The sequence below is a fragment of the Oryctolagus cuniculus genome, chromosome 19, assembly GCF_051225735.1.
Source record: "Oryctolagus cuniculus isolate XC-2025 breed Fujian yellow rabbit chromosome 19, ASM5122573v1, whole genome shotgun sequence".
Lineage (NCBI taxonomy): Eukaryota > Metazoa > Chordata > Mammalia > Lagomorpha > Leporidae > Oryctolagus > Oryctolagus cuniculus.
This window is the reverse complement of record NC_142885.1, coordinates 49,574,955-49,595,945: the sequence shown is the minus strand read 5'-3', so window position 1 is coordinate 49,595,945 and position 20,991 is coordinate 49,574,955. Positions and strand designations below refer to the sequence as shown.

General features: G+C 62.8%; 2 protein-coding genes across 12 annotated transcripts in view; one reads left to right on the top strand and one right to left on the bottom strand.

Moving 5' to 3' along the window:
- The window catches only part of KATNIP (katanin interacting protein), a 185,029-nt gene extending 173,887 nt beyond the window's left edge, over positions 1-11,142 (top strand). For all 9 annotated transcript variants that reach the window (XM_089320844.1, XM_089320843.1, XM_051847546.3 and 6 more), the window contains 9 exons: positions 2,627-2,792; positions 4,945-5,105; positions 5,902-5,966; positions 6,602-6,712; positions 7,402-7,541; positions 8,414-8,515; positions 9,012-9,172; positions 9,268-9,356; positions 9,876-11,142. In XM_089320844.1, coding sequence (XP_089176970.1) covers positions 2,627-2,792; positions 4,945-5,105; positions 5,902-5,966; positions 6,602-6,712; positions 7,402-7,541; positions 8,414-8,515; positions 9,012-9,172; positions 9,268-9,356; positions 9,876-9,934 — 1,054 coding nt within the window. In that variant the 3' untranslated portion in view covers positions 9,935-11,142. The remainder of the gene's footprint in view (positions 1-2,626; positions 2,793-4,944; positions 5,106-5,901; positions 5,967-6,601; positions 6,713-7,401; positions 7,542-8,413; positions 8,516-9,011; positions 9,173-9,267; positions 9,357-9,875) is intronic.
- A 3,461-nt stretch (positions 11,143-14,603) lies between these two features.
- GSG1L (GSG1 like) overlaps positions 14,604-20,991 on the bottom strand; it is a 185,082-nt gene continuing 178,694 nt past the window's right edge. For 2 of the 3 annotated variants that reach the window (XM_051847558.3, XM_089320651.1), the window contains one exon: positions 14,607-15,927. In XM_051847558.3, the coding sequence (XP_051703518.3) occupies positions 15,830-15,927 (98 nt within the window). In that variant the 3' untranslated portion in view covers positions 14,607-15,829. Of the gene's footprint in view, positions 15,928-20,991 lie in introns of all 3 variants that reach the window. The other variant, XM_051847559.3, reaches the window with a different exon arrangement.

Genomic DNA, 20,991 nt, shown 5'->3' with positions numbered 1-20,991 from the left:
GTTTGTGGACTTGTCCGATTCCCACAGGAAAGGCCTCCTCAACACTTCGGTTTGCGCACCCTCGTTTTTTTTCAGTTTTTGGAGTAACAAGGTGTATCTCTAGCACCCTCGGAAACATTTGTCAGTTTCTTTTGGAGCTCATTAGAAACGCATGAGTGTAGACGAAGAATTTTAATCCATCGCCATTTTTATCCTTACTGATGCCCAGATGATTCTCCCCTGTTGGGCACTGGGGCTCCATTTATTTATTTATTTATTTATTGACAGGCAGAGTGGACAGTGAGAGAGACAGAAAGAAAGGTCTTCCTTTGCCGTTGGTTCACCCTCCAATGGCCGCCACGGCCGGCACACTGCGGCCGGCGCACTGCACTGATCCGAAGGCAGGAGCCAGGTGCTTCTCCTGTTCTCCCATGGGGTGCAGGGCCCAAGCACTTGGGCCATCCTCCACTGCACTCCCTGGCCACAGCAGAGAGCTGGCCTGGAAGAGGGGCAACTGGGACAGAATCTGGTGCCCTGACCGGGACTAGAACCCCATGTGCCAGCGCCGCAAGGCGGAGGATTAGCCTATTGAGCCACGGCGCCGGCCCCTTTTATTTATTTTTATTAATCAGTTAATTTATTTGAAAGGCAGAGCAGCCGAGAGAGAGGGAGAGAGAGATCTTCTTCCATCACTGGTTCACTCCCCAAATGGTTGCAACACTGACACTAGGCCAGGCCAATGCCACCAGCCAGAAATTCCCTCCCGGTCTCCCACGTGGGTGGCAGGGGTCTACGCACTGCAGCCATCTTCCGTTTCCTTGCCAGGTGCATTAGCAGGGCCCCGGATCAGAAGTGGAGCAGCTGGGCCTTGGAACCGGCATTGCTGACCTCATAAGCAGCTGCTAAACTTGCTGCGCCCGCCGCAGTGCCAGCCTCTCCCCGCCTCTAAGTCCCCTGAGAGGCCTCATCTCTGCCAGCTTCCTCAACTCCTGAGGGGTCAGGAGGCTCCAGGATCCTCGTGTCTGTTTCTTGTCCAGGACCAGCAATCCAGCTGTTTCCCTGAGAGGCCCTGGTCCCTGTGTGTGGGAAATGGTAGTTAGAGGTCATAATCCAGCCAGTGGGGATGCTCACTGCTGCTGGGATGGCCCCTGTTTCTAGCCAACGCTGGGAATCCATGTGGATTCCTGAGGGCGTCCCTGCCCTGCCAGCTGTCCATGCCGGGGGCCATCGTCTGCATGGCCATGCATCTGCTTTGCCGCGGAGGTGACCCCACTTCTAGGACCGACAGGAAATAAGGTTCTCCAGTGACAGCGCTCAGCTCAGCTCCACACACGCCCAGCTGTGAGCGGCTGAACTGTCTCAGTTCCAAGGTGCCAGCCGCTGTAAGACGCACCATCCATCAATTTAGTAACAGCCTTTTAGAGCAAGAGAGAAACACGACCTCTTTGGATGAACGCTTCGAATGTTAAGATTTATGCCAAACCCCAAACTCAGAAATGTAAAAAAGAAACAAAAGTTTATTTTAAAATCCAAAACACATGGCAGCAGCCTGCATTGTCCGGGATTCCAGGGATATGGAGGTGGGGGGCGGGGCTGATGGCTGGACCCAAGTCCCAGGGACCAGGGCCTGGAGTCTGGGCTGAGCCGCACTGGGAAGTCCAACGTAGCCTGAGGCAGGAGGGTCCTTGGAACAATGGGCAGAGTCTGGAAGGGGAAGGCAGGATATCCCATGTAGGGGGACCACCTGCTGGCAAGGACGGGCTTGTCTGGGGCCAAGGAGACAAGTTCAGAACAGTGGCTGGGAAGAGCTTGGGTGCTGGGGGCTCCTGCCTAAGGCCTGGGGCTTCCGTGGGATGCCCAGGCCTGTGGCTGTGGAGCACGGTGAGGCCAGACCAGCTAGAGTCACCTGCCCCTTCCTGTCTTTGTCCCCAGTCAGGAGCTGTCAAGTCCATCCAGTGCTTGCCCCTCTCTGTCCTGTAGCGTGAGGAAGGGACACGCTGCCTTCAGTTTTAGACAGTCTGGGACGTACAGAGAAGAGTCTCCTTCATCCCCCTAACCCGCAAACACCTGTGCTTCCACCTCGTCTCCCCTGGGCCTCGTCTTCGTCTCCCAGGCTCACGGTCTGCGTCCCTGTGTCCAGGCCTGCCTTTCCCTGCTGCTGCAGCGTCCTCACGGCCCACAGGCCACTGTGCACACCTGTCTCACCCCCCGCCCCGGCTCCAGATCTTTTATTGTCTTTTTTTTTTTTTTTAATTTTTATTTTCTTGCCAGGATAAATAACACTGTTGTGAACATCTTTAGGCAGAGAGCCTTTCTGATGTGTGGAGTAGATTTTCCAAATGGGCAAGGAAAATCCCAGCAATGGAATCAGGGGGCTAAAGGCTTCAGAAAATGGCCCCTGCTCCCTCTCTCAGCTCCGGGACCGCCTGGGCTACCCCTCTCCTCCCTGCAGACGCCCTCTGATCTCAGATGAGAGACGCCCCTCACTCTTGGCCTCCTTGGTCTCTATGCCGCCCCTTCCTGAGCCCGATCCAGCTGGGCTAGCACTGGGCAGGGGGCTGCGATGGGGTGGCGGGGGAGGGCTGAGCGGGCACCGGCCCCCTGGTGATCCCTACCCTGCCCCCCTCTCCGGCCCCGCCTCCTGCAGATTGATCGACGGCACCAACATCACCACGGAGGATGAGCACATGTGGCTGACCCCCTTCTCGCCGGGGCGGGACCACCTGGTCACGATCCACTTCGACAGAGCCCAAAGCATCGCCGGCCTGCGCTTCTGGAACTACAATAAATCTCCCGAGGACACGTACCGCGGGGTAAGCCGGCGACGGCGGCCGCTGTCAGGGAAGCGGCTCCTTGATGAATGGCCGGCGTGGCAGCGGAGAGGAGCATAAATCCACCCGAACTTTCCAGATGGAGCCCGGGCTGACACCCAGCAAGCAAGGTGGGAGAGAGCCGGCTTCTGGTTCCTCCCGCAAACAGCAGGCGCAGACCCAAGAGCCACGGGCGGCCTCAGGCGGACGGGCAGCGTCAGAGCCCTGTGGCTTCTGGTCTTGGGGGCAAGGGGAGGCGGGAGGGGCATCCGCCGCAGCCCCCCACCCCCCATGCAGGAAGCAGTGCAGCGCCAGGCCCGTGCTGAGAGCCGTTTTGTTGGCTGCGCTGCGCAGGCTCTGGGAAGCAGGTGCAACGCCCCCATCTCACAGGGCAGAAAGGTCCTGAGGCCCACCCAGGCCGGCCAGACTCTGTGCATGCGCCTGTGACGCCCCCGCCTCCCTACCCCACCCCCCCGTGCTCTAACCTGGCTGGGGGCTTCTAAGAAGGAGTCAGCGTTTGTCCCTCCCCTGCTGAGGCCACAAGCCCAGTCACACGGCGAGGCCCGGGGACGGGCATCGGAGCCTCAGCTCTGCCCGCTGCCAGTGACCTGATTCTCCCGGGCTGGTGTCGCCTTTGCCACACCACAGCTGACAAAGCAAGGACACAGTCTCAGTGGACCCTGAGCCCCCGGTCCTCCCGGCGTGGCAGGGGCAGAGCCAGCTGGGTGTCCCTGTGCCGCAGGGGTCCTGGCTCTCCCTACCTGCAAGGCTGAACCCGGAGCGCCTGCCTCCCAGATCTGGCCCAGCAGCCTTGGTGCCGGGGCCGGCGGCCACATGGGGCTGAGGGAGACGAGAGAGGCACACGTGGCCTGCGAGGACAGATTGCCTGGCGCAGCGGAAAAGACGGGGTGACTCCTGTTCCCACAGCCCCTGGCAGGTGTTCAAAAGCCAGGGCCTTGGACTCCTGGGACGGGGCTTCAGAGCCCTTCGGGGGGCCCTGGGCAAATGGCTTTGCCTCTGACCGAATCTCCCCAGCTCTAAGCGGGCGTGAACAGAGCGCAGGGGCCCAGCTCTGCCTGGGGAAGACAGGGGTGCTGCCTGGAGGAGGAGGTGCGGCCCTGGAGGGAAGACAGGAGCTTCCTGGGCCTCTGTGTTGCTGGATTCACCTTCCGCGACTCCGGCCAGCGGGCTCCAGCCTGGCAGCCGCAGGCTCAGCTCCTGCCAGCGCCGTGTCCAGCAGAGCAGAGAGCCAGCAGAAACCCGGGAGTCAGCGCCGAAGGAGCCGGCCTGGCCCAGGCTGGGAATCCCCTTGTCCCCACCCCAGAAGAGGGCAGAAGGGAGAGACACAGAGGGCGGGACCAGAGCCTGGGGACAACGGAGCCAGGAGCCAGGCTCACTGTTCTGTGCAGGCATCGAGGCTGGCCGGCCCCTCCCTACCCCTGCCCTTAGCACGGACTTGGGCAGATCCTGGACACCTAGAATTAGGGGTGGGGCCAGAGGAGGGCTGGCCCAAATCCCTGTGGAAATAGCAAGCCCTTAGACAGATAGGGGGATGGTCTGGCTGGCGTCTGTGCCACCGAGAGACCCAGTGACCACTGAGGACGCTGCTGGCCAGCACCTGCCCAGAAGGAGGCACTGAGCGCCGGGAAAGGAGGGACAGGCGGCTCCTGCTGGCCCAGGGGTAGTGCAGGGAGAGGTGTGGACCCGTGGGCTGGTCTGGAGCAGCAGCACCACAGGTCAGCACAGGGAGAGATTTCATGCCAGCCACTGTTCAGGGCACTTTGCGCAGACAACTCATCGTGTGCCCATTTAACAGATGAGGAAGGTGAGGCCTGGGGAAGCTCCGTAACTTGCCCAGCTACCGCTAGTGGCAGGTGTCAGAGCCCCTGCGTGCACGCCCTTGGCCACCACGCCATTCCCCAGCAGGCTGCTGCCGCTGGCGAGGCCGATGAGGCCTGAAACTTGGGGGCTGGGAGTGGATGCTGGAGTCTGCAGACGGCAGGGGCCTCCGCTCTCTGCCCAGAGCAGCCTCGGACGTGGAGGAGGGGTGATGCTGGGGGTCGGACCTTGGTCTGGGAGCAGGCTACCCGCCCCCCATCTCTCGCCCCCACGCGACTTCCTGTCCTTGAGCAGGGCTTGCTTTCTTGTCGGCCAGGCCAAGGTCGTCCACGTGTCCTTGGATGGCTCGCGCATCTCCCCTCCGGACGGCTTCCTCATCCGCAAGGGCCCAGGCCACTGCCACTTCGACTTTGCCCAGGAAATGCTGTTTGTGGACTACCTGCAGGCTGGGCCACGGCCAACCCAGCCCGCCAGGAGGTGAGCGCGTGTCTGGGGCCTCCGGGGGGCAGGGGTAGGTGTGCACAACCATTCGTAAACGCTGAGTTTACCCCTGTAAACCACACCCCCCCAACCACGTCCAAATGTCACAGGCCATGCGTGCGAAACACAGTGGCTTTTCCCTCCACTGTAGCTGGTCGTGGGGAGCAGTAGCCTCGAGACGGAGGGGGAACCGGGGAGGCCGAAGGGTACCACCCACAGACCAGGCAGAAAATCTCAGGGGAGGAGGAGGAGGGGTGGAGGGGGGTGAGGGGAAGAGGAGGGGCCTCTCCCGCCTCAGGGCCAGCTCTGTGCCTGCTGCTCCCAACCACGTGTTGAAGTAGGGGGTGTTACACCCATTTTACAGATTTGTAAACTGAGGCCAAACCCTTCAGCTCCCCCCCACTTCCCTCTGCCCACCATGCCCCTGGCACTCGAGTCCCTCTGGCTCCTGTCTGGGGCAGACACCCCCTGCCCAGCTCCTAACCCCCACAGGGCCTTTGCTCTGCCCCTCCCCTGCCTGGAAGGCTCCCTATGGCCCTGCCCACAGCTGCCTCCTCGGAGAAATGTAAGGTAGCCTGGCGCCCCTGCCTGTCCTGTCCCATACAGTGTGGGCTCTCTGGGGCAGGCAGCAGGTGGGGCAGTGGTCTCCCCACCCCGGCAGCCTCAGGTCACAGTCCCTCCCGCCAGCCACCAGCCGCGCGGCCCTGAACAGTCACCGTGTCTCCCTGGGCCCCTCTGCTTGGCCTTCCCTGGGCCGTCCGGATCTTCACGGAGCTGTGTTTTGTCTTCTCAGGCCTGACACGCAGAGCCTGGAGCGGCCGAGCATGGACTACGAGGCCCCGCTGATGCCGTGCGGCTGTATCCTTGTCCCATCACCAGCACCACCCCCACCCACGGCAGGATCTGGGCTGCCGAACCAGCAGGAGCGCAGCACAGGGAAACTGAGGCAGGGGATGGCAGGGCTCCCGGGGCTCTCGGAGGAGGCGGCACCAGAGCCTCCAGCTGGGAGGGGCTGCAAAGCTGAGCTGACCACCTGGCCTGGGCTCCTGCCGGCCTGCTCCTGGGAGCACAGGGCTAGGAGAGGGCTCTGTGCTGGCCACGGCCACCCCTCCTGGTGCCCACATCTCCCCGTTTAGCCCCCTGTGGGCGGGAATGGGTGCTCTGTTCTTGTCATTTTACAGTCAGGGAAACTGAGGCACAAGCCTCTGTTGAGCCCCCCATCCTGCATGCTCTCTAACCCCGCCCCCGCCCCCTACTCCTGTCCCCAGGGGGAGGGGGCCTGGAGGCGGGGAGGGGGTTTCACGGCACAGGAAGAGTTTAAAGGCAAAGAATCCGGTGCCACGTTTATTTTGATAGACCTCAGTCTCAGCAAGAGAGGAAACGTGTGTCTTTCATCGGGATCATCCCCCTGTCGCCGCCCCGCCCCGCCCCTCCAAATCCTGCCTGTCACCTCAGCCTTTGTTCTGCCCCTCCTCCTTAATCCGCGCTGCCAGTCATTTTCCAGTTCCAGCTGCTCACCAGCTGGGGCGACCCCTATTACATCGGCCTCACGGGCCTGGAGCTGTATGACGAGCGGGGAGAGAAAATCCCCCTATCCGAGAACAGTATCCTTTACCCGTGGGCCGGGGTGGGGCGGCGCGGGGTGCAGCCAGGCCGGGCCCCCAGGAACCAGCGCCCCAGGCTTCAAAATGCCACTGGGCTCTGCCGCCCCAGCCACGCCTGGCAGGACACCACGAGCCGGAGGCCGCCCCCAGAGAAGCGCAGGCTCTTGGCTGTCCAAAGGCTCTGACAAGGTCTGCAGCAGTGAGGAGGGGGTTACTGCACTGTGTTCCAAGTGGTGTGAGCTTAACCCAGGAGCCCTGGGCTCATGGGTTGCCTGCCCCAGCGTCTGTCCACTGTGAGCCCACGAGCCCTTCCAGATATCTGACATGAGCTGCCGATGTTTCTAGAAAGCAGGGCTCGGCACATGGTGCCCCGTTGGCTCTCGTGACAGTGCTGTGGAGTGAGCGCTGTTGCGCCCCGTTTCACCCAGCCCCACCCTGTGCCCCTGCCCCTGGCCACTCCGGGAGCACCGCATGCCCAGCCAGCTCTCTCTGCTCCCCTCCCTGTGAACTTGAACCTGGCCGCCCCTGCACAGCCACGCACCCCGGGCTCTCGTCCTCCCCAGAGCGGGTCTAATGCAGCTATGCCCTCTTCCACCGCTGCCCAGAGCAGCAGGCCCACCAGCCCCGGGGCCCCGCGCGCCGGCCATACACGCAGCTCCTGGGTTACAGCCTCCTGGACACAGCCTCAGACATCGCCGCCTTCCCGGACAGCGTGAATTCGCTGGAGGGCGTGTGCGGGGACGCCCGCACCCCCGACAAGCTCATCGACCAAGTCAATGACACCAGCGACGGCAGGCACATGTGGCTGGCTCCCATCCTGCCTGGCCTGGTGCGTGCCTGGGGGCAGGGACAAGCCGGCCCTCAGAGGGGTCAGGTGGTCGCTGGCGGCCAGCTGGGGCCACTCCCAGCCCCGGCAGCCCTGAGACCTGGCTGCAAACAGGGCCACAGGTGTCACCTGCAGGTGTGTGCCACTGTCTGGCGCCCCGAGGCCACAGGGCTGGATGCTCCTGTTGGAGCCCTGAGGGCGGCTGAATTTGATAACCCTGACCTTCACTGTTCCCGGGGCACACCCATAGGGCCCCACCCCCACCCCCAAGCCCTCCCCGACCCCTCCCACTCTAGACACCCCGAGCATGGCCACAGGCCGAGACCAAGGGTCTGGGGCCCACGTGGAGTTTTTGCTTCTTCCTTCGGTCTTGCATGGGGGCCCTAATATTTGAGAGCCCTGAGCGGGAGTTGGGGGGAAGGGGTGGCCGGTGGAGGCCGTGGGGGTCTTCCTTTCCTAGCTGGCTTCAGCCACGCCGGCTCTTCACCCCTGCAGCCAGGGGTCAGGGACAGAGGCTTGGCTTTGCATTTCTGAGCGGGAGAGAGGACAGACAGGGGTCAGAGCCCCGTGGATTCCTTGGGGGTGGGCAGGCAGTGTCTGGGCCCGATCCAGGGGGAAGGCCAGGGGCAGTCCCAGCTGGCCGCGGGCACTTCCCCGTGGGCCACGCCAGACTCAAGAACACAGGCCCTCCCCGCGCCAGCTCAGCGGTTTGCTGCAAACGCAGCCACACGTGCTCCGATTCCAGATGGGCTCGGAGGAGGCGAGAGGCGGCAGTGGGGATTCTGGGCCCGGCCACCTGGGCAGCGCCGTGGGGCGCAGCCCCTGCCCATGTCTGGTGCCCCTGCTTCCAGACATGCCCATCTGCTCCCCGGCAGGTGAATCGGGTGTACGTGATTTTCGATCTGCCTACCACCGTGTCCATGATCAAGCTGTGGAATTACGCGAAAACACCGCATCGCGGGGTGAGGGAGTTTGGCGTAAGTACTTACCAGCTGGGTTTGGGGCTCTGGGGTTTTTTGGAGGTAATTATGCTTATTGGTAAGTAGGCTGCCGGCAGGCACCATGTGTGGCAGTCTGAGTGCGGGGAGATCGGCACCCACCTGTGAGTTCCAGACCCCGGAGCTGCCGCCCAAATCCACCTGCCTTTTCTCTTCTGTTCTGATTTTTTGCTTTTGGTGGGAGATGACTTTGGGACGAGGAAGAAGCAGGGTCCAGGGACCTCCCAGCTCGGCCACCTGGGCTACCCATAGCTAAGGGTTTTTCATGGGATTCGTAGGCCCTTCGCACCTCGGTTTGCACAGCTGCAGTATGGGGCGAATAGCACTTGCCTTTCCCGCTGGCTGTGAAGACCCCGAAATCACGCGGGCCCGGGACCTGGTGGGCTCAGGGAGGTGACGCCCGTCTCCCAGAGGCCCGCCGGTGGGTGTGGCAGGGAGGACGCGGAGCCCACCAGCCCTGGGGCTGTCTCTGCAGCTCCTGGTCGACGACCTGCTCGTGTACAATGGGATCCTGGCCATGGTGAGCCACCTGGTGGGTGGCATCCTGCCCACGTGTGAGCCCACAGTGCCCTACCACACCATCCTCTTCACGGACGACGCGGGCACCTGGCACCAGGAGAGACGCACCAGCGTCAGGTACGTCCCGGCCCGCAGCCCCAGGCAGGGTGGGCAGCGGGGGCCATGCAGCGGGGGCCCGACGCGACCTCCTGTCTCTGCCCCCCCCCCCCCAGCACCCAGGTAGAGGACCAGGATGTGCAGCTGACGAACGAGAACCAAATCGTGACGAACGCCAAGAGGAAGCCGGGTGCCGTCGACCCAGGTCAGCCTCCTCCCTCTGCCAGCTCCTCCCGCTCCCTTCCGCCTGGTCCTGACCCACAAGGAGCCGGCAGCCTCACCCCCACCCCTGCCCACCCACGGGCCCCTCCCCACCACCCAGAAGCCTGCCGAGGGGGCGGGGGCGGGGGCGGGGGCAGGTTGGGCGGGTGGGGGGAGGCAGAACCTCCCTGAGCAACAAATGACCTGCTCGCAGGCACGGTGTGGCCTGTGTAAGCCCAGGGCTGCAGGTGCAAAGGGAGAAAGGTGTTCAGAGGAAACCAGTAGGGGATGCCAAGGCGAGGGCTTCCTGGAGGAGGTGACATTTGCACTGGGTCCCAGGGATGCGAGGCACAGGCATGCCCAGGGCCTACTCCAGGCAGAGAGGACGGGCCGGGGGCCGGGCCAGGGGCCGGGTGTCTGAGGGCCTGCGGGCCGCCTAAGCCGTGGGTTTTCCCAGAGACTGTGCAGCACTCTCGCCCCCCAGCAGCTGGTAACTGGCCACCCCCGTGCTCTGCCCTGACAGCCTTACGCCCCAAAACCTGCCTAAGCACGAAGGAGCCGGCGAGACGGTGGCGGTGCTGACCCACGGTGCAGAGGGAGAGCCGGCTGCCAGCTCGCGGGCGCTGCGGCCGGGACACGGGGGCCTGCCGTTCCGGGCTGCCGGGGCGATCCCCGCCCGCCTCCCACAGCCGCGCCGGGCTGACGGGTGGGGGCACGGCGGGCAGACCAGGGACACTGTGTCTTCCCTAGGGTAGCCAGCGCACAGCCCTGCCTCCTCCGGGGGCTCAGGGGCCAGTCTCTCACCTGGGTGCCCAGTGTCTGTCACAGTGGCCACGCCCCACTCCCTAGGGGAGCTCATGCTGCGTGGGCCCCTTAGGGTGGGTGTCCTGCTGGGGTCCCCACGGTGCTGTAGCCAGGCCGCCAGGGGAACGGCAGAGCCCACCCAGATGCTGTGTGGACGCAGAGGCGCTGAGCGGGGCGGGACACTGCACCCCACCTGAGGCCCCGCACACCGCAGCCCACCTTGTACTTGAACTCAGCCTGGAGGAGCCGGTCCCCACTGCACTCCCCGGCCACCCCTTCCGGATCTGTTCCACGGCCCTCCCTGGTCGCTCCTCCCTGCCTGTCAGTGCCCTGCGCCCCTGAGGCTCTGCCGTGGGGTCCCCGGCTCTCCGGGCCCTCCCTGCCCCCCGCACTCCCCCCCGCCCCGCCAGCAAATCCCAGCGCCCTGGAAGTGAGCCCAGCGCCGCCGCCGAGCGACGCCCCGCGCGCATCTGTTTCCATCTCTGTAACAAGCTCGGATCGGGGGCCTAATTGGTTTCCCAGGGGTGGGTAATTTCTCGTTCCAAATATTAATCCATTGTGTGGCTGGCACGCAGCCCGGCCCGGGTGCCAGTGCGATCCTATGCGGCCGAGCGCCCCGCGGATACGGGCGGGGGTGTGGCTATGCGGATGGGCTGCTGTGCGGGTGCGATCCATCACTCCTCGGGCTTACATGGCTCCCAGGAGAGATCCAACCAGCTCCCAGGCCCCCAGTCGGGGCCGTGGCTCTTAGAGGGAGCCTCAGGCGCGGGGACGCGGGGGACCCTGGACCAGCTGCACATGTGGGGGAGACAGCCGGGGCGCCGCGCGCGGCCCTTGGCTCCCACGCTCCCGCCGATGTTGCTAATGACTGGATGGATGCACAGCTTTAGGAAGCGGGGAAGAGAAGCTATACAGGCGTTAACGCTAACATAAATTTCTATTTTTTTCTTCTTGCAAAATCAATAAAAGATGTTATTAAGGCTGCAGCCTGATGCGCTGGAATGGGGTCAGATGGCGGGAGCCCTGAGTCAGCGCTTGCAGGAAGCAGCCGCGCGAAGCCAAGGGCCTGGGCCGAGCCCCTTCCCCACCTGCAGAGTTGGGGGGGGGACCCTGGCTCAGCCTGCTTGTGGGGTCGCTGTGCCCAGCACACGGCAAGCAGCCCCTGCACGTGGCGTGGTTACCGTGAGCCCGGCGCTGCACGCTGAATCCATGCACAGCCCCATGGGAAAGGATGCTCCCATCACCCCCTTTCACAGAGAGCACAGAGAGGCTGTGCGATGTGCCTAGGACACACAGCCTCAGAAGCCGGAAGTGACCACGTGACCATCCGTGGGTCTGTCAAGGGCCTGGGGTCTCCCTTCTCCAGGAGGGGGTCCTGGAACAGGAGCCCCCAGGTGCTGGGCGCCTGGGCCCCCTCCCCACTTCCCCCCAGCCCCCCGCTCCCTTCAGGGCTGAGTGTCGGGGGCTCTTAGCTTCTGGGTAAAGCAGCCCTTGAAAGGGGGCTGCGTTGAGGGGGTAGTGGCACCAGGTAGGAGGGACCTTTTGGGGCTCCCCGAGTCCCTGGTACTGGGGAGAAGAGAGAAGCCTTCAGCCCCACAGGCGAGGCCCTGGCCCCACGTGTGCGGGGAACATGCAGGGACCTTCCTGGCTCCTAGGAGGGGCCCCATGGGCGTGGCCACCCTGCTGTGGAGAGCGATCCCCCCTCCCCGCCTCCCTGCAGCCGCGCTGGCCGGGGGCCTGGGCCTCACAGCGCCTCAGCCTCCGCAGCCCCCAGCCAGAGCCGTGCGCTGGGTCCCGGGGGCCAGGCGAGCGACCTGCGGGGACCGCGGGCCCCAGGGCCACACAGGCCCTCTCCGCGGGTGGTGCGGCTCCGGATCCTGACCGTTTTCCAGAGATACCGGCTTTGCTGCGTTTTATTTATTTTCCATGTGAACTCTAACTTTCAAATATTGACTCAACTTAAACAAGCAAACGGAGTAAGCCCAGTACCGCGTGTCTGGCAGGCTGGGGTCCGTCCCCCACAGTGTGTCACCCACCTGCCTCTGCGGGGACATCAGCCCCTCCCTTGCTGCCCGCCCAGCCCCCACCCCGAGCTGCAGACTCCTGGGAGGAAGAGCAGGGAGGGGACCCCCCCCCGGCCCCTCAGCCCCTGTCTGTGCAGACAGCCCCCCGGGTCACTGGAGTGGCCCTTTGGGTCCTGGGGGTGGGGGGCTTCCCCTCTGGGATCTCCACAGCCCCTAGTCCTGGCCGGGTTACCGGACCCAGACCTGGGCTTGGCTGCCCGGGTCTGGCTGACTGCCGGTCTAGGCAGTGTTGGGTTTTGTTAATCAGTTAACCCTGGTCTGCCGTGAGAGTTCACGTGCAAGGTCAGATACCCCGCCTCCCTGGGAAGATGAGAAGACCTGGCAACCCGGGTCCCCTGTCCCCAGCTGGACCCGGCACCTGGGCAGGCAGGGCCCCCTGGCACCCCAGTCCCGCCTTCAGCCCCTGTCCTCACCTCACTGGCATAACCTGCACAGCCTGAGGGCGCTCTGGGGCCCGGGGCTTCACTGTCTGGTGTCCACACTGGCACCAGCCAGGCCAGGGGGACTGGGGAAGAGAGGCGGGGGCTGGCCTCTGCCCAGGGCAAGGTTTGTGTCCCCAAGGAACCTGGGGGTATCTGCCACTTGGAGCAGGTGCATGGGGGTGTGCCGGGTCTCTGGGTGCTGTGTGGTGCTCGGACACCGCTTCCAGTCTCCCAGCCTCTGCCTCTGGCCGCCATATTTTGTGATCATCACAGCCAGTACAGACCAGCACCGGGCCCCTTGGCAGGTGCGTCACCAAAGCCAGCCGTCAGCAACATCACAGGCTTCAGCGGCAGGCGCGGTTCTCAGGGCCTTTGCACATGCCACCCTTGCGGTTCCCTGGTCTAAATCAGAGCCTCCTTGGCTCGCCTGCGGACTGCGCCTCACTGTTCGAGGGATGGCCGTGTTACGAGGGTTATTTGCATCTCCCCCAGACTGTGCACCCCGTGAGGGGGGCGGTGGTGTCTGTGGAGTCCCCTTGCACAGCCCAGTGCCTGGCACTTGAAGCTCCCTCGGTGACTAGCTCCTGCGTGAGTAGGGCCCACGGCAGGTCAGGGGTGGACTCAGGACTCGAACCCAGGCTCCTGACAGACCGCCACCCCGGGCGCATTCTTCAGCCTCGGACAAACACCCATGAATCCAGCAGATGTTTCCACTGCCAGGGGAGCTGGGCACATGGCGGGGAGCGTGGCTGGGGCGGGGTAGAGGGAGGCGGCAGGGACACAGCCTGGCCACTCCCAGAGGCCGCCTCTCACCAGCCTGTGGCCAGGGGAACGGAGCTGGGAGCACACGGCCCGCGCACGTTAGCACACGCGTGTGTGAGGTCCACCTTTGAGGCCTCCCATGTTTGTGTGTGTGTGTGTGTGACCAGGAGCACGTGTGCCCAGGCCGTGCGGCTACAGAGACGCTGGACACACGCGGTCTGGGTAGCCCCGGCTGCGTGGGAACTGCTCTGGGCTTGCTGAAGCCAGTGTATGGGCGGCCACATGGGACACGCCCGGAGCCAGCAGCCAGCCCAGCGGGGTGACACTGCATCGCCTAGCCCGGGGCAGGGCCGGAGGGCACAGGTGCTCCATCCAGGCCCCCGGATGTCACCCAAGCCGCCTTCCAACCAGGTGGCCTCAGGGGACGACCCTCTCCCCGCCTGGAAGTGCTTCCTTTGGTCCAACCAGCAGCCTTCCTACTGCATGGGGACAGTCCAGGAAGACCACCACCGCCTCCCTCCCTCCTCCCCCCTCCCCGCAGCGCTGTCCCAGGAGCCACTCCCATAGCGCAAGCAGTACTCACACGATGACTTATTTCATAGTTTTCTCAAAGCCTTTGTTCTTTTTTACTGAAATGCCTATTTTGGTTTTCTCCTAAGCAATAGTGTCTGCGAAATCACAGCGCTGATGTGCCCGTTACACATTTTTTTCTAATACACATTTACATAAACACAACTATTAAAATAGATGGAAATGTTGCCAAGGCGCCGGCTCGGCAAGGCCCCGGGGTGGGGTGGAGAGGGGGCGGGGAGAACCTGGAAGCCCCGCCCAGCCGCCCCGCCCGGAGCAAGGCTGGAGCTCCCTGTGCCCCTGTGCCCCTGTGCCCCTGTGCCCGGGGCCCTGAGCTCCCTCCCAGGCCGCGCTCCAGCCGCGGGACTTCCCGGACACATGAGTTAGCGCATCGCTCACTTGGTCCGTCAATGCACGCGTGTGTGAGCAAGCCCCTCCACCCGTGTGTCCCCTGGGCACCTCTGAAGCAGAGCCTGTCTCCCCCAGTGGCACCCACCCCACACCATGGAGTTCACGGCCCACGTTCCACTGCGCCCTCGTCAGTCCCTGCAACCCAAGTCCGCCTGGCTGCTCCCTCCCCTGGGCTACCCCCTGCTGTCAGTGCGGAGGGCATCTTTCTGGACCGTGCACCTGCTCGCATGTGGCGGCAGGCACAGGCTCTGAGTTTCCTATGCCCCCGCACCCCCGACGCCCTCCCCGGCTGGCTCCCTGCGGCCCTCCGGCCCCTGCTTGCCCCACCCACCACCTGCCGCCTGGGCTCCTGGCCTCCAATGCCACTGTCCCCGGCCGCCACTCTGCCCCACAGGTGGGTGACGTTATGGAGAGATGCGTGGTGGGTAAGGCATGAACCAAGGGACGAAGGGACAGACGATGGATGGCTGGGTGGGTGGTGGGTGGGTTGATGAATGAGGATCTGGACGGACGGATGGGCGGGTAGGTGGACAGACAGGAGCCAGATGGAGGGAGGGGTGGACGGGGAGCAAGACTCTGCTCCGAGGAAAGCTCTGGAGACCCTCCGGGCAGCGGTGTGGCCTCCTGGGAGGTCTCGGGAGCCCGGGTTCAGGGCCCAGCGCTGCCGTTCCTGGGCTCTGTAACCACCGACACCGCCCGCCCCCTCATGGTTCCAAGTAGAGACACCAGGCGCAGGGCCTGAGGGTCTCCGGAGAACGGCGGCTCCTTCGCCCTCCCTTTCAGCCCCCGGCCTTGCCCGCCCTCTGGAAGCCAAGGCCGTGCTGTGCCCGAGGCGCCCTCCGTCCCCCCATCTCTGGCCCTGGCCTCGGCACTCAGGGCTCCATGGCGGGTGATGAGGGGGCAGCCACGGCCCGGCGAGCGACTGGCCTGCACACACCGCCAGACCACAGGTTCAAGACGCATTTATTGAGCCCCTGCTGTATGCCTGCCGCGTGACTGCCCCCTCCCCCGCTGAGCCAGTGTGCTGCCCCTCCTTCGGGGACCCGACTCCCTTCACCCCCAGGGATCCGCCCCTCTGGGCGCCTCCTCAGCTTCCTGGCCGGCTGTAGCTGCCCCGGCACGCAGTGGTCAGTGGCCGTGTCCGTCCAGTGCTCCGGCCGCGCCGGCTGGGCTCTGTGCGAGGTGGCGGACGGCGATTGTTCAGGGCCGCTGTCCTGAGGTGTCTCTGTGCGGCCGCAGGAGGCCCTGGGACTCATCCTGGCCCCCAATGTCCAGGACCCCAGGGTCCAGGCAGGCGGGAAGCACGAGCCTGGCGTCTCCCCCTACAGGCGGGCTGAGTCCACAGCACCCAGGCCGGGCTTCCGGGATGCCAGGGGGCGGTGCCAGCGACGGCCCGAGGTCCAGGGGCTGGGCTGGGGTCTCTGTCACACCCAGTGACCCAGGACCCAGCACTGGCGGCTCAGCTCGGGCGCCTCCGGTGCCGAGCTCCGAGGCCAGGAATCCCCCACGTGCGGCTGGTATCCTGCAAGAGACAAGAGGGCAGTGCCAACAGCCCCTTCCTCCAGCCCCACCCCCGCACGCCCGTCGCCACGCCCACTCACGGGGTGGGGGGCGGGCCTCCGGCCTATCAACACACCTGCATCCAGCACCCACCCCCTCACTGACCAGGTATCCTCCCACGAGTGTCAACCTGCCCATCAACCTGTCTACACACCTCTCTCTTCACCCCACCCCGCCCCCAGCCGCCCCCAGCCGCCAGCTCACCAACACGTCTGTACCCGGTCATACGGCTGCTGTCCGCTTACCAACCATCCATCCACTACCCTTGCACTCTTGTCCCCTGCACACACAACCACCCACAGCCCTAAAAGCCATCCGTGTCCCCTCCCCAGTCAGCACACCCACCACGCACCTGCCCACCGTCCCACCACCCCCGGAATACACCCTTTCTCCACCCACATGCACCTGGAGTCCCAAACACGCCACCCCTGATCCAGTGTCCTGTCCGCTACCGACAGCTCAGCCATCCAGCAGCTCGCCGCGTGGCCCCCCGCCGTGCACCTGCTCCTGCCATCCACCTGTCGGCTGCTGCTCTCACGGCCTGGGCCAGAGGATGTGGCCAGGGAGCTCCCCCTTCCCCAGTGTTCTCCTCCTTTGTCCTGATTCTCGGAGGACTGCGCCCGCCCCGCCCCCACCCTCCCTAGTGCCAAAGCCCTTCCCATCTCACTGTGGGACCTGATGACAGGTCCTCCTACCTACTGTCAAAGCCTAAACACCTACAGGAAGCCTTCCCTGACTTCCTCTCCCTGGCGGCCTGCAGGGATGCACCCACCTGGAGCAGCACCCTCCACCAGCTTCATCCCCAGGAAAGCAGGGGCCGAGCCCGCCCCCTCGGGGTGCTGCAAGCTGGGTCTGTGGGGGTGGAGACCGAAAGAGGAAAACCCACAGAGAAGGAGAGGAGGGAGAAACCAGCAGTGGCCCACTGGGCTCCGTGCCTGCCCCACGCCCATGAAGCAGGTTCTGCCCATTTCACAGATGAGGGGGCTAAGGCTCCGCAAGGAGGAGTCGCTGCCTCGGGACTCCCAGCAACGGAGGGGCTGCAGGGGGTTCACTTCTTCCTGAGGGCTTCCCAGGGTTTGGTCTTCCCGCCGTGCTGTTCGTGGATGCCCCGACGTGCCTGTCACACTCTAGGGTCAGATGGGCTCCTGGCAGAAGGCACACGGGGGCAGGGCTTCCTAGTGCAGCCAAGCCCCTGCGTGCACAACCCAGAGTGTCCTGTCAAGGCGGGAGATTCTCTCTGGTGACAAGGCTGGGTGGGAAGAGGCAGAGAGGGAGACGCGAGGGGATGTGTGGGTGTGTGGGTGGGTGTGGACTGCCTCTCCCTTCCATTTTTAATATTCCTTAATGCTAGTGTATTGCACATTTTACTGTATGTTTTTAAGGGGAGGGAAACATTTTGCAAACATTCTGGAATCATTTGGCCTTAGGAAAAAAAAAAAAACACAACATTTGCTTTGGCCCAGCTACTGAAACAGTTGCAATCTTCCGAGATGCTTGCTGCCAAGATAAAGGTATTTGGGCTTTTAAGAATTTTTTAATCTGGAAGCAAATATTTGGTGCACATGAGGTTTGACTGTCTCTCTAATGGGTATCCAGAAGAGACTGGGGCTGCTTTATGGCTGCCAGGAGGCACACAGTGGAGGGCTTACTGGAACCCAGGGAAACTGATAATGGATTAAAAAAGAAAGAAAGAAAGAAAGAAAGAAAGAAAGAAAGAAAGAAAGCTCTCTCTGTCGTTAGAATTGGGCTCTCTCTGCCTCCTGGACCTGGAGGCCACACCCCCGAGGACTGGGCCTTCCCCACTTCCCTGGCCTCTCAGAAGGGGCTCAGGGCCCGGAGCCATTTACGGAGCGTGCGGGGAGGAGCCCCCAGCAGCCACTGCTTTACCTCTCTCCCCATCTCCCCGTCCTGCACTTGCAGGCCAGCCACCAGCCAGGGGGGCAAAAAAAAAAAAAAAAAAAAAAAAAAAAAAAAAAGGCCCTGGGCTGTGGACTGGGGCATCGCAACTCAGGACGTCTCCCAGGCCCATTTGAGTCCTGGAGACAGTAAAGTGGGCAGAGGCAGCTGCGTGTTGCCATGGAGATCATTGGCTCAGAGCTTCCCGAAGGTTCAGAGGAGTCGACAACGGAGATTTCCAAATACAGCCTCCTGACCTGCGAATGGTGACTACTACGGATTTTTAAAAATAGGAGGGGGCCTCAGACAGTTCATGAGAAAAGCAGAGAAAGGAAAACTGTGCATGGGCTTCGCACTCTTCTGCACCAAAATAAACTTATCTTTTAAAAACAAAAACATTTTTATTTCTTTATTTGAGAGTCAGGGAGGCAGAGAGAGAGAGACACACACACACACACACACACACACACACACACACGAGAGAGAAAGCAAGCCCTCATCCAATGCCTGCAATGGCCTGGGGTCTGAAGCTGGGATCTCAACCCTAAATTAAATTTTTCCACAAATCTGTTTATAATCATTTTTTAAAATTTGAGTCAGAGAGACAGACAGAGCCCGCCCATCTTCCGGTTCACTCCCTAAATGTGCAGGAGTCCAGAGCTCGACCTCAGTCCCTCACAGGAGCGTCAGGGACCAGGCACCTGAGCTCTCACCTGCTGCCCCCAGGGTGTGCATCAGCAGGAAGCTGGAGTCGGGTGCGGAGCTGGGACTCAGGTGTCTGATACACATGTGCGTGTCCCAAGTGGCATCCTGACCTCCATGTCAAGTGCCAGCCCCTTTCCAAAAAAGTACTTTTTGAGGTGCTTTTGTATTTTACACAATCCGTGGGTCAGGGAACACCTCCTGGGTCAGACAGCCCCAGGAGGCCGGTGGGTGACCCTTGTCTCCCACTGGGTCTTTGTTGCACATGCTGGTCCCTTGCCAGGATTGTTCTTCCTGCCTCTGCTGGCCTCTGGACCCTCCCGTCTCCTCTCAGATACTTCCTCCTCTGGGAAGCCTTCCCCAGGGCTGTGGGCCTTTCAGGCTAACAAAAGTTGGGGTCCAGGCTCCACCACCTAGAAGCTGTGTGATTTCTGAAAACAACCTCACTTCTCTGAGCCTGCAGATGGGTGTGAGACGCCCTCCTGTCCTCTGGGTGTCCACAGTCCAGGGAGGGACACACACACACATACACACACGTCTCCCGCTTTTGTGCAAGGTGCACTTAGGTGGACTCATTCACGCTTCAAAACCATGAGTGAAGTCCCATGACTGTAGCCATTTCACAGATGAGAAAACTGAGGCTCAGGTAGGTTAGATCATTTGTCCAAGGTCTCTCTGAGGAGACTTGACCCAGGCAGGCTCATTCCAGAGGTTGTGCTCATACCATTCTGTCTCCCAGACACAGAACACGCCCACCTCTGCCAGGGGCAGAGGCCACCGCTGGCAGCCATGTGAGCTAGGCTCGCAGAGCACCCGGCATGCCTCGCGGTCGCAATGGCAGGGCTTCACTCTGCCAGGGGAGGACGGGGGAGGTCACTTCAGGCAGAAGGAAAGGGTGTGAAACAGGTTCTTGGCAGGCGAGTGAGATGTTTCAGGAGGTGTGAAAAACACAGCCGTGCTGTAGCTGGGGAAGGCGAGCACAGGGCTGGCGAGGAGACAGGGTTCTCCCCGCCACAGTAGCTGGGTGTCAGATGCAGAGGGCCCAGCAGGCTCCCTAGGGTGTGCAGGGTTCTCCCTGCGCTGCAGGGGTTCCCATGTGATCGCAGGGCCCGCCCTGCCCCCGGCCAGAGGAGGCTCGCCAGGCTAATCTGCCTCCCACGTGTCTCTCAGCATCAGGTGGGACTGGGAGGCGCCTGCCTTGGCTAAAACAAACGGCGCGGACGGTACTGCTTTAGGCTTGGACCCAAGACAAGTGAGCCCGAGTCTCTTCCCATGGTGTCTCCTGAGGACTGAGTGACCCTGCGTGCTGGGCAGTGGGGCTGCCACGGGAACGGTGACAACGAGGCCCTGTCCTGGTGACACTTCCACTCCAGCAGGGAGAGACTGGGAATAAAGTAGACAGCGAAGAAGGGTTCCGAAAGCAGCACAGTGCAGGGAGAGGAGGGGGCCTGGGCCGAAGGGGCAGGCACGGTGAATCGCACCCCCCAGGATGGTCCCTGGAGCCGGGCGGGGTGGGGGGGGAGGCTGCAGGAGGCGGGAGCAAGCTCGCGCCACTAGAAGATGGATGGGAGGGAGCCCGGCCCTCGAAGCAGCAGTTCCCACGCACGAGTTGCTGAACAGCCCACGCAACTGACAAAACGCAGCTCCCGGCAGCAGCTTCAGACTGGCCTAGGGCCCAGGCCCACTCAGAGGGTGGGCTGTTGGGCCAGCACACTGGTGCCCCTGCGAACCTGCTAGAAGTGAAGAATCCCAGGCCACCCCAGCCGCCCTGAGCCGGGCCCGGCCCCCCCGTGACTCCGATGTGGACGTTGGCTTCAGGCTCTCAATCCCCAGTCTCAGGGTCTCAGACGTCTCCAGGCTGCGTGCCCGGCTGTGCTCCCAGCAAATTGGCATTGATATTTATTTCAGAAATACCGTCTCTTTCCATTTCAATAAAGGAAGCAACTGGAGCAGTACTAGACGGGATTGGATTCAGATCTAATGAAAATGCCAGCGTGCTCTGGGGCCAGGAGAAGTCTCCCCCGAACCCCCCTGGGCTATCCTGGGGGGCAGCATCGGCAGAGACCCCTGTCTAGACGCAGACAGAGCTCCCAGCAGTCACCTCTGTGCCTGACGAGTGACAGCCCTGGCGGAGCCCAGCCTCCCAGACACACCTGGCCTAATCAAAGGCTTGTCTCGGGCATTGAACTTGACAGTTGCAATCAGCTGCACACCCCAGCGGCCCGGGAAGGGGAGCTGCTAACACCTGTGCCAGATGGCAGCATCGCCTCTGTCAGATGTCACATCTGATGTGCTCCCGAGGTCGCTGGTGGCTCTGCACAGCCCCAGAGGCGGGTTTCCAAAGCAAACTCTTTCTCAGGGAAAAAAAAAAAATTGTGGCAGAATTCATATGACAGTAGCCCAAGGGGAAAAAAAATAGCAAGTTTGG